Consider the following 13,337-nt stretch of genomic DNA (forward strand, 5'->3'; position numbering starts at 1 on the left):
GGAAATTTATCCTGACAGCGATGTGAAGACCCAGAGAGGTCTCATGCGGCCGTGTTAGAAGATTAAGTGTATTTTACCTTTGTTTTCTGACTGTATTGTACAAAAAATTGTTTTGTGTTTATACAGAAGACTGTGGTATCTGAACAGCACCGAACAGAAATTAAGTTTATGAAAAAGAATTAATGAGACACAGGAGACGGAATTCTAGGATCATGAAACAGGAGTTAGGAACTCAAGAAAATAAAGCATAGACAGACCAGGACATGGTCTCCTTATGTCAAAAGTAATGAACAGGGACAGAGCCTTCTAGGAACACGTTTCCTTTACTTATGATTTAAAGTAGAGTCATACTATTTTAAAAATTTGCCACAAACCTCAAATATGTAACACCCTTGATATGGGGTTTGAATTCAATTAAAGGGTGCTAATAATCATTATCACAGTGAAATTCATACCCTTAAAGCTGAATAAGCACATTATGCAAAAGTAACTCCCAAGTGGTCTTCAGTCTTCAAGAGCTATGCAACTAGTTTTTCTATAATAAGGTAAAGACTACAAGCTGAAATAATTGTATGGAAAAAGATGGTTTGTGAGGTATGCAGACATTTACTGAAGGGGTTGTTTCACTGAACAAAGATACAATGTTGCAGGCTCTGTGCTTAGGACACAAAGCCATGGTCCCTACTCTCATAGAGCACAGTCATCAAGGAGTCAAGGAGACAACAATTACAAGGCAATGTTGGATGCTATCATGAATAGGGGGGCGGTGGGTACTGTATTCTGTGAATGCTTCATAAAGAAAGAGATTCCTGAGTTGGGTTTTATAGAAGGAGCTGAAATCAGCGAAGGGATTAACAGGGGTACAAATTAAGCAATGCAAGTGAGTAGTGATGGAACAGGCATGTCAGGTAGACCAAAAAAAAAAAAAAAAAAAGAGAGAGAGAGAGAGAGAGAGAAGAAAAAAAAGATGCAGAGGAATTAAACCCAAGTAATTTTAAGTGGCTGGAGTGAGATGTTTGAAAGAGGGTAGAGGGTAATGAGAATGGAAGGTAGACTGAGGACAGGGATGATATGGCAAGGACTGGGTCTTGTCCCACAGGGAGAGTGAAGTCCTCAGGGCTTTAAAGTTGGACTGTGACTTGATCAGATATAATCTTTGAAAGCTACTGGGCCAGTATTTGAGAGACAATGAAAGGTTACAATAGTGCTGTACTTAACTTCCAGAACATGTATAATCTCTCATTTAAGTAGGATCCCCACAGTTCTATTTGAAAAGTCATAATTGATAAAGAACAGGAGACTCACTGCTCTCTCTGTACCAGAAATGCCATGGATATGGACAAAAGTTTAGCCCTCAGTAGAAGGTGGGTGTATAATAAAACATTACTGACTATAGAAGGAGGAAAAGAAAAGCCCTAATCACTTCCTAGTCTTGCTTTTGTTCATTTCTAAAATAATGCCATTCTACAGTAGAAGGAAAGGACTACACAATGCAGAGTACCAGCCCGTGGGTCCTTGGCCTACACAGTTCTCTTGACACTGTGACTCACATCACTCACACATAGCACCGAGGACCAAGGAGAAGAAATGGCATGCTGTTCAAAATGCCAGACGCCACCCCAACAGTCATGCTGGAGACGCCCTGATTCTTCAAGCAAGAATGGAGTTAAAACACCAATAATCTTAGTAAACACGAGAACTACATACTTTCAGAATTTGTTTTCATTTAGAGAACCACTGTGAAATGCTAGGCCAAATCTTTCTTTGACTTGATAAGAAGAAAGAAAAAAGCAGCGATGCTAGAAATAAAGAACAACAAAAACATTAACTGGAACATCCCAACCTCTAATTTTTCAGTATTAATGAAGATTTAAAGTGCATGTATCCCAGTTCCACTTCAGGAATTCATTCTGCAAAAAAAGGGCACAAGCCCGTAGAGACATGTGTTATCACAATGTTCACTATACTCTTTCCATTGGCAAAAATCAGAAACATCCTGCATGCCCAGCAAAAGGGGGAATGATTACATTTTTCAGCATCCATATAATGAGATTCAGAAGAATAAATGATGTAACAAGCTCTATAATACTCATGAGATAATACAATGTGGAAAAGTGCAACTACTATGAAAGGTATGATTCCATTAAAAAGAAGGGTGTATCTACTATAAAAAAAATCTATTAGGATACAACCTTATGTGTTAACAGTAGCTACCACTGGGGATCAGAATACATGTATGTGGAGGGGAGGGGGACATATACTTTGAATACTTTGAATACTTTTAACCATTAGGTTAAATGGGATTTTTAGTGTCTAATGCCAGTAACAGTTATAATTTCCCATGGACTATCCCTTTACAAAGCTCTACCCTTCCCTTATATATTATGTATTCCATCCATAATCTAAAGGTAGATAAAAAACCCCCAAATAACTCTCCTTCCACTAAACTGGACTTTCATCTCCACTTCATGACTGGAATCGCCTTATTACATTTAAAGATTTGGCAAATGAAATTATATGCAATTTGATAGCAAAGATTTTGGTTCTTAACAAATGTAATTAGAGTTTAGGGAAAAGTTGAGTTGAGCTGCGTGAAGAGCTCAGATGTTAATGTACTTTCAGGGCCTCTAAATTACTTCCTTGAAGAGAGGGTGGGGAGGAAGTTGGGGGGCAGGGTTGGCGGGGGGGGGGAGGCATTGCAGGAAAAGTGCTTAGCGCTGCATCTGGCCCCTTAGCAGTGGGGGGGGGGGTGAGGAGGTGATGTCAGCCATCATCACTGTTGTTTATATACATCCCACTCATTTATAACATAATGATTAAAATGCTGTTAATAACATTAAAGCATTAACAAAGATTGTCTTGCTAATTTTGATAGCCCTAATGTCTGGTCATGGTGCTCAATATATGTTTGTTGAATCAAGTAACTGTCATTTGTAATAAAATAATAATAGTGCCTACCTCAGGGGGTTCTCCTGAGGATTCAGTGAGTTAATATTAATCAACCTTTTAGAACAGTTCCTTGCATGTGCTAAGTTTTACAACTACACAAATGTTTGCTGTTTGAGGTCCTTGGTTCTTTACCACAATAGCAAAAGCCCTAAGGTTCTAAAAACACTGGTCTTATAATCCATTTGGCAGCAAAACCTGACCTGAACTATTTAGTCTTTGTTTAAGCCTACCTAGAGTGAATATTTTTTAAGTGCAGAAATATTAAGAGTTTTGATTAGAGTGGCTATCCCCATATATAATATGTGCACCCTATTACCTTTCTGAAATGTCAAAAGATCCTAATTTCTAAAATACACCTGATATTAAGAACTTTGGATAAGGGACAGTGGACCAATGTTAGTATCTTTGAAAGATCTTGTAATTTAAATTTCAGTAGCATAAATAGTGATATTTGGCTTTTAAGAAAACTGAGAACAAGAAAAATCTGTTAAGAGGTGATATCTGAACTTTTAAAATGCAGATTAAAACCAGATGAGTAATTAGTCTTTAGTAAAAAAAAAAAACAAAACAAAAAAAACCTTTCGCTTGCCTTCACCTGTTACTCCCCTTTCATTCTTGCACGGGAACATGATCTTCCTCCCAGTCGTGAATGCTTCTGTCCCCTCCTGCTGCCTTTGCAGGGGACCTCACCACCCTTACATTTCTTACTTAACAACTTCAGCTTCTCCTCCACCAGCTAAAATCAGCCATATTTAAACATGCTTAAGTCTCCTCCAATAGAAATATTTCTATGACATCCAAAGTCCTCCTTCAGGAGACACCAATCCTCCCTTTCTTGAAACACGGTATACATCTATTGTATCTTTTTCTTCTTTCATTCCTCAATGCATGACAGCTTGGCTTCCACCCTCACCACTGCATTGAAATTGCTCATCAAGTTCATCAACAATATGAATAGACCTTTTTATGATCTCACCTCACCTCCTTGTAGCAGCAAGCACTGTTCACCACTTTCTCCCCCTTAATGCTTAGGATTCTATTTAGATCTCTTCAATTCCATACTCTACACTCTTCTCACATGTTCACATTTATTCTCATCTCAATTACTATTCATTGGCTGACAATTCCCAAATCTACAACTGCAGCTGAGCTCTCTCTCTTGAACTTCTGACACTGTCTATAAGACATTTCATTTTAATGTCCCTCAGGTGACCAAACTCAAGCTGAAACTGAATTTATGTTTGCTCCCAAACCTATACATCCATACCTCCTTGGTTCCCCATGCAGTGAATGGCACTCACACCTGGCCAGCTGTCAAAGAATCTGGGACTCATCTTCAATTCTTCTCTCTCCTTCACCTCTTCTGTCATCTTTTATTATGAAATCAGTTACTAGGACCTGTTAATTCAACTTCCTAAATGACTCTAGAATCTACCATCATGATCTCCTTTCTTTCAGGCCACAGTCATCATTAGCACAGACTACTACATCAGTAGTACCATCAGAACATGGTTCTGCCTCCTGTTTGACCTTGGCTAATTCATTTGTAATAGTGCAACCAGACAGGTCTTTCTTAATTGAAATGGGATCATGGCTCTCCTTTCTTTCTTAAAACCCTCCACAGCTTCCAGATGCCCTTAAAATAAAGTCCCCACACACATTCTCAGAACACTGTATCTTACAACTCTCGTCCACATACCCTATATTCTATCAAACAATCAACAAATGTTTCTTGAGTGCCTACAATGTGGTGAGCATGTTCTGGGATCTGAGGATATAACAGTGAACCAGTTGAAGCTTTGGACACCAAGGAGCTTATCATCTAGTGGCTAGGGGTTGGGGATTCACCCAAAAAAACTAAAACATTCCAGATTTGAGTAACTGTTATAAAGGTGGTGCAGGGAGTGTGTGATGTCAGCACATTCTAGGGACTTTAGGTGGGAGATTTAGCCCAAGGGAGGTCCAGCACACTCCTACTCATCCTTAGGTCTCAGCTGAGACCTCCCTTGGGGACTTTTTCTCATGTCATGAGTTTGGGCTGGCAGTAATTCTCAGATGCTTTGGAGCATTGTAGGGTTAATGCCTAGTCCCTCTCTGATTTCTCCCCCTACAGAGACTGGACAATTTGTTCCTAGCTACGTAATAAAACCAGTAGTTCTTAGCATGCCTGAATTTTTCAATCAATATTTCTTGAAGGACAGATGAAGTAATTAAGAGCATGAAAAAATTTTCCAGGCCTGAAGGTCCAGTTAATTTTGAAGTAGGAAATTTTGAAGAGGTGGATTGCTGACTAAAATGAGGAAGGGCCATATAAAACACTGCATTCATTACTTCCATTTGCTTTATTATTATTAATGTGAAAAAAAAGACATAAAACTCAGTACCTAGATTAAATTAACCATGGTTTTCAATGCATGCTTCTAGGCTATTTTTCATTCCCAGGCTCTGAAAAAATAACTATCCTTTCTTATGTGAAAGTTTGAAATATGAAGTCATAGACTTCTTATGTAAAGCCTAATAGTTCCTTAACGATGTTACATACTCAACTTCTGAAGAAAGTTAATAACTGCACAATTATCTTCCTTTTTAGCCACATGGATTTCTGTATGTAGAGCGGGTATCTTCTAAGGTCCTATATCTGTTTTTAATTCTAAACTCAAGAATGAAAGTAATCACAGAAAACAGACTTTTAGGCATGGGTAGATGCCAACTGACTGACTGCTAGAGAGATTACATCTGCCCAAACTCAAACTTTTTGTTTCATGATTCAGCCTGTCATCTGCTGTAAGGTAACTAAAAGATTCTTCTGAGATCATGCAACATCTTCCAGGCAGTTAAAAATCAAAGGTTAAGTGACTCTTGTGCATGATATATTTAAAAAAATCTACATATCTCCCCCTGAGTTGCCGTGAAGGCTTCTGGTCATGCAAACATTGTGGCATGACTGTTCTTTGGTCCTCTAATTCTCCACCACATGGCATGTAAGTATTCTTTCCATTACGATGGAAGGTTTACCTATGAGGGTACCTGGAAAACTCAAGATATGGAAGAAAAATAAAAGTAAATAAGAACAGATGACAGGTCATTCCTCCAACTGAGGACAATCAACTTCTAAGCAGTTAGTGAACACCATGCTGGAAGTGCTGAAGTTCCCTGGATCTCGGGCAAGACTGAATTTTTATAAACTTGGCATCAATATTTTCTGTTGAATGCCAGCCTGTCACACTAACACAGCACAGTGATTAGACTGTACCTCATACAGAATATCAAACACAACTCTGCTTTTCCAGTCCAAACGCTGTAGCCAGAACGCCTCATGTGGTTTTAGAGGGATGTAATCAAGTAACAGATTTATGTATTCTTCCTTATTGTCTATAATGCCAATATTCCTAAGTTTACCTAACTAGAGTTAGTCTGTTTGCTTTTGTCTCATTAGGTCAGTGGTTGTGCTTTGAGTTTATTGGATTTTATTGACAAGTTATTTTAAAGCCTATATCCATGTTTCAAATAAAAGTTAATTGCTTTGCTTGAGTAGTTGAAAATCTTAAAGAGTCAAGATAGTCAGACATGCGGATAAAGGTGAGAAGAAAAAAAAGCTTAGAATTTAACAAAAACAGGTAGGACAACCGTCAGGAACTATTTGAACAATGATGAATGAGAATAAGGAAAGCTAAAATGATATAGGAAATTTTAAAAAATATGTCACTTACCCTTAACTCTTCCTTTGTATTGAAACTATCAAGAAGTTGTTGATAATGTCTATCTGTCATTTGTCGTAATAGGGACAGGAGACAAGCCACAAACTCACCCTAGTGTAAAGAGAAAAAAAAGCATAGTTTTTAGTAAGAGTAAAAATGAACATCAACAACTTACCTTGAACTGCCCTCAAATAGACCACTTAAAAAAGCCCAAAAGATCTAAAGTCACTCTGTGAAGTCTTTTTAATCTAAACTAACCATAATATTACGGTCAAAATAATTGGATGAATGCCCTTTACTTGGTATACATGCGTTTTCAAATAAGGAGATTTTTTTTTTTTTAACTTGGGTGGACGCTTTTCAGTAGGAAACTAACTTCACACACTTAAGGCAAGACCATTTACTGAGCATTTACTATACCATCATTCATTATTTCATTTGAACCTCATTATCAATGCTATAAGGTAGGGGGTATAATATTTATTCAAAGAAGATAAATTGTAGCTTCAGTGGGCTAAAAGACTTGCCCAAAGTCACATTACTAAAAAGCGGAAGAGCTAGAGTTATCTCTACGTCTTTCTGACTCCAAAGCTCTTCCAGTAACTTCATGCTCATTGTTGAATTCACATAATCTCCTCCGACTCATTTGAGTGTGGTCTGCTGATCTGCAGGGTGTAGAGAAAGCTATACAATACAATGCTGGTTTCAAACACCTTTTAAAAATAGTTATTAAAAAAATAAAAATAGTTTGTAATCCTTTTCTGCTTTGGTGCTACGTGATTGACTCCTAAAAAGTCCATCTTTAAAATAATAATGAAAAAAAGTAGCATCCTTAGATTTGAAGACCTATAAAATTGCTATCACTTGCATTTCCCAACATAAATCTAATTTAAAATATCTGTGCTTTGATGCAAACTTTTTTGCTCAGCAAAAAATGTATCTACTTTTAATGAGAACAGTAACATTTTAAACACTATGAACACAATAGGAAGGGCAATCAGTACTGACTGTAAATTTTCAAAAATGTACTTTAACTGGGAATTGGGGTGTGTGTGTGCATGTGTGTGTGCGTGTGTGTGTGTGTGTGTGTGTGTGTGTTTACGTGGAAAGAAACTACAGGCTCACATATAAAATTAGAGACTAAAACCTCTCAGAATTGGGATTTTCCAATGGAGGCAGCTATGTCAGGACAGTCAAATGTATCCCTACCAGCTGCCATGGGAGGCCTGAGGATGCTACTTAATGACAGGACAGGGTGACCAAAGATGCAGGCTGGCTCTTGCATGAGGATGAACATTTGTAACACACAAGTATGACAAATAATTATTCCTACATGTTTATCAGGGCAAATATTTAAGAAACTAACTAGTAAGGCCACCAGAAATCTATCTTCTAAGCACAACATAATACTTTGTTAATGAACAAAGAAATTCTTGGTACTTAACACAAGACATGGAAAATTTAGGTGCACAATGATTAATATTTTAATGCATGTGTGTGAGGAAACAACCAACAGCTAGAAAGAGTATCCCAAAGGACTGAGAGAACAGTCCCTGGTTCTAACACAGGGCTGGGAATAGTGCCTTTTCTCGCCAGCAAGCTCGGAAATACCTTGCCATTATTAGGGAATCAATTAGAATACTAAAAGTGATCTTTTCTCAGTGTCAGGGAAAAATTACTCGTAGAATAAATGCTGCTCTGATCCTACCTAAAGACATTCATAAGCAAGGTGTGAAACAATCAAACAGTTCCTAAGAAATTTAACCTCATGCCAAAGCAAAGTTCAAAGCTATTTTTAGGAATTAAAAAAATGCACTTTTCAACAAGATAAAATTCATAACCTCTGGCATTCAATTAAAAATTACGAAGCATACAAATAGCTGGAAAATAATGATGCAAATGAGGAGGAAAAAATCAATTAAAACAGACCAAGATAAAACATAAATAATAGAATTAGCAGTCAAAAGCATTAAAAAAGCTATTATTACTGATTTTATATATTCAGGAAGCTAGAGGAAAGTTTGAATATGTTAATTGCAGACATGAAAGATATCAAAAAGATTCAAATTGAACTTCTAGGGATGAAGACTATAATGTCTGAGATGAAAATTTACTTAATAGGACTAATGGCAAATTACACATGTGCAGAGGGTAAGATTACTGAACTTGTAGACAGTAGAAAGTCTCCAAAATAAAAACAAACAAAGAAATAAAGAAAAGGAAAAGCATTGTTGAACTATAAGATAACTTCAGGTAGCATAATATAAATATAATTGGAGACTTTAAAGAGGAGGAGGAAGTAGAAAAAGTAATTGAGGAAAGAAGAAGAAAATTTTCAGATTCTATGAAAACTATAAACGTATGTATCAAAAAATGTCAACAAATCCTATTCACAAGAAATATGAAAGAAAATACACAAAGGTAAATTATAATAAAACTGCTGATAGTCGGAGATAAAGAGAAAATCTTAGCAATAGTCAGTGAATAAAACCACGTTATATACAGAGAAACAAAGATTTGGATGAGACATATCTCATTAGAAACAATACAAGCTGGAAGAACAAGCAGCAACATCTTTAGAGTACTGAAAGAACAAAAATAACTTCAATTGAGAATTTGTTACTCAGCAAAAATCTTTCAAAAAGAAAGCAAATAAAGACTTTTCAGACATTCTGAAACTTAAACATTTCACTACTTCTATTCAATGCTGTATTGAAGGTTCTAGCTAGTGCAATAAAGCAAGAACTAGTTATAAGGCATATAGAGAGGAAAGGAATAAAAAACATCTGTCTTTATTCACAGGCAACATATATGTGTATATAGAAAATGCGACTAAATCTATAATGAGCCACTAGAACTACTTAAGTAAATCAAACAATGTCTGAGAAAACAAGATCATAAATTTACCAAAACCAATTTTACTTTTACATATGAGAAATGAGTCATCAAAAACTGAAATTTAATGTAACAGAATTTATAATACCACTGAAACATAGAAGTACTTAGTCATATATATGATAAAAATTTGTTAAGATCTGCACACTGAAAATCAAAATAGTGACAAGAAAGGTTAAAGATGACCTAAATAAATACAGAGATATACTATGTTCATGGATTGAGAGATTTCATATTGTTCAGATATCACTTCTCATCGAATTGATATAAAGATTCAGTAAAATCCCAATCAATATCACAGTGGGCCTTTTGGAAGGTAGAAAGTAACGAGCTGATTTTAAAATTCATGTGGAAATGCAAAGAACTTGAAAGAGTCAAAACACCTTCTAAAAAGAATAAAGCTGAAGGACTTATACTATCTGACTTCAAAACTTATAAAGCTATGGTAGCCAGGATATTGTGAAACTCAAATAATTATATTGAGGGAAAAAGTCAAAATGCCACATCCCCTCCCCGCAAAAACAACCATAAGTATGTAATGTATGATTCTATTCATATAAAATTCTAGAAATGCAAACTTATCTGTAGTAACAGAAAGGTCAGTGGTTGCCTGGGGATGAGACAGTATGGAGAGGCAAGAGAGAGGAAATAAGGAGGGGCACCAGGAAACTTTTGAGAGTGATGGACATGTCAATTATCTTGATTGTGATAATGGTTCACAGGTAACGTATGTCAAAACTTATCAAATTGTATACTTTAAACATGTACATTTCTTTGAATGCCAACTACACCTTAATAAAACTTAAAAAAGACATTATGGCAAAACTGTCATTTATGGAATGGCACTATGTATAAGTTCCTAAACTTTGATTATATTATCAAATGCATTCCTTCTACTAGAGCCTTGTTGGGTGGACACTATTAATTTCATTTTACAATAAGATCTGTTACGGTTAAGATATTATTTATCATAGGTTTCACAGCGAGAAAATGGTGAAACTGGGATGTGAACCCAGGATCTCTGGTTCTTCTTCCTACTGCTCAGACTGATTTGATTTTACAGAGATAATGTAGCCAAGTTTGAGGTTATATTTCAAATATAAATAGACATATAAGAATCTATCACTTGATGACCAATGTGCAATGTTTTAACTTCTCTATTAAATCTCAACTTAAAAATGCAAATCTAGTTAGTAGAAACCCATTTAATTTCTCATCTCTTTAGTTTTTGTATATCCTACCTACACTATCTCTAATACAGCTACTAGACTAAAATATTCATTCCTAAAACATTTATTCCTAAAACATTCAATCCTGTGAATAGTAATATACCTTGAAGTTGCAAGAATCACATATAATTGCAATAATTTTAGTAATAAGAAAAATTATTCAAAAAAACAAGACTTTCATTAAGTCTTTATAGTCAGTGTACAAAGGAACACTTCTTTGAATACAGGTCGCTATCTACATCTATCACATCTGATGTAGACTGCAAACAGCTTATCTTAGTATCTGATCTGTGGCACATTTACCATGTGTTGTCAACCCCAGAATCTACTCTGCAATGTCATTTCATTTATTCATTTAATCTATTTAGGAACTCTAAGCACATTTAACCTATTAAGAAGCCTAGGTGTCCACTGGCCATAGCAACACTTTTCTAGGTATATCTCCTAAGATAAGAGAAACAAAAGCAAAATAAGCTTTTGGGGGGTGCCTTGGTCATTGAGTTGGTTAAACATGAGGCTCTTGATTTTGGCTCAGGTCATGACCTCACAGTTCATCAATGTGAGTCCTGCAACGGGCTCTGAGCTGGCTGACAGCGTGGAGCCTGCTTGGGAATCTTTCTCGCCCTCTCTCTCTGCCCCTCCCCTACTATGTCTCTCTCAAAAATAAATAAATAAACATTAAAGAATAATATATTTAAAAAGTAAACTATTGGACTACTTCAAAATAAAATGCTTTTGCCCAACAAAGGAAACCATCAATAAAACAAAAAGATAACCTACTGAATGGAAGAAGATATTAGCAAATGATATATGCAATAAGGCATTAATTAACATCCAAAATATAAAAGTAACCCAAAAAATCTCCCAAACAATGTGATTTAAAAAAAGGCAGAGAACCTGAATAATCATTTATCCAGGATGGCCAACAGGTACATGAAAAGATGATCAACATCATTCATCATCAGGAGAATGCAGATGAAAGTCACAGTGAGATATTGCTTCACACCTGTTTGAATGTCTCAATCCAAAAGACAAGAAACAGCAAGTGTTGGAGAGGAGTGGAGGAAAAGGAACCCCTGTGTACTACTGGTGGGAATGTAAATTGGTACAGCCAGTATGGAGGTTCCTCAAAATATTAAAAACAGAAATACCATATGGCTCAGTAATTCCACTATTGGGTATTTACCCAAAGAAAACAAACACACTAACTTGAAAGGATACAGGTACCCCTCTGTTTATTGGAGCATATTTACAATTTACAATAGCCAAGACATGGAGGCAATCTGCATGTCTGTCAATGGACAAATGGATAAAGAAAATGTGGAATATTATGCAGCCTTAAGAAAGGATGAGATTGTGCCATTTAAGACACATGGATGGACCTAGAGGGTATTATCCTAAATGAAAGAAGCCAGACTGAAAAAGAGAAATACCATATAATTCCACTCATAAATAGAATCTTTAAAAAATGAATAAATACACAAAAAGCAGAATGAGACCTATAAATACAGAGAACTGAAGGCTGGCAGAGGGGAGAGAGGGTGAAAAGTTGGGCAAAATGGGTGAAGGGGAGAGAAAGATACAGGCCTCCAGTTATGGAATGAGTAAATCAAGGGAATAAAAGACAGAGCCTAAGAAACACAGTCAGTGATACTGTAACAGCAATGCAACAGTACAGATGGTAGCTACCCTGGTATGAATGTGCCCAATCACTAAGTTGTACATCTGAAACAAATGTAACATTGTGTGTTGACCATACTCAGAAAAGAGGCTTAGACGGCCAATATTTTACTAATGTATTTTTCATCCATAATGTAATTTTTTGTTTTTAAAATACATGAAGCATCTGTATGAAAACCCAAGACTCAACAATTTCTTAAAATGATAAATAAAAATCAATGTAAGCCAAGATTAGGTTTGTGGGAATTATTTACATATTAAATTGGCTTTAAAACACTATGTGTCTCAGTGGCTTGTATCCACCTTAATATATGCATTGAGTATAATGGGTATTTCTATCAATAAATGTGAATAACAAGAGTGTTAAGAAGGCTACAACAACAGTCTTCATGAAATCTTCTATTATGCATGTGCACTATTTTTTCCAGAAATTTCTTACTGAATTCTCCCAAATCCCTTTCCATCCCTTGACTACAAGCCCACATGGATGCAAACTTTAGCTAAGTTTATCAAAGTTATCTTTCTTGGACGGGGCCTATTCTGAGTTGGGTCACCCGCACTATAGATGCTGCTAAACCAAATTATGTGCAAAGAAAAGAAACATTTATAAATTGTAAGGAACTCTGGAGTCCAATTACTTGAAGGTGTGAACAAATGGCCATATATACTGCTTTATAAAATCTGCTTCCACATACAATTAGATTTTTGAAAATAACCAATTACAATGGTGGGTTTTTTCTTTTCAGCAAGAGAAAGCATTTTAAAGTTTAAAGAACAGTTGGTAGAAGAACAAAAAGTACAATCTTTTTAAACAGTAAAAATAAGGCTACTGTTATCTTGAATTATGATACAGAGGAAGCCAGTCCTGTTCGTGTCATGGGGAGGC

The 13,337-nt window shown here is 36.0% G+C and overlaps 1 protein-coding gene across 2 annotated transcripts in view; it reads right to left on the minus strand.

The window, feature by feature from the left end:
• DOCK4 (dedicator of cytokinesis 4) overlaps nt 1-13,337 on the minus strand; it is a 422,569-nt gene that overhangs the window by 84,543 nt on the left and 324,689 nt on the right. For both annotated transcript variants that reach the window (XM_039256914.1, XM_039256913.1), the window contains exon 26: nt 6,660-6,758. In XM_039256914.1, the coding sequence (XP_039112845.1) occupies nt 6,660-6,758 (99 nt within the window). The remainder of the gene's footprint in view (nt 1-6,659; nt 6,759-13,337) is intronic.

This window comes from Hyaena hyaena, unplaced genomic scaffold, assembly GCF_003009895.1.
Source record: "Hyaena hyaena isolate Hyena2069 unplaced genomic scaffold, ASM300989v1 scaffold_594, whole genome shotgun sequence".
In the NCBI taxonomy this organism is placed as follows: Eukaryota; Metazoa; Chordata; class Mammalia; order Carnivora; family Hyaenidae; genus Hyaena; species Hyaena hyaena.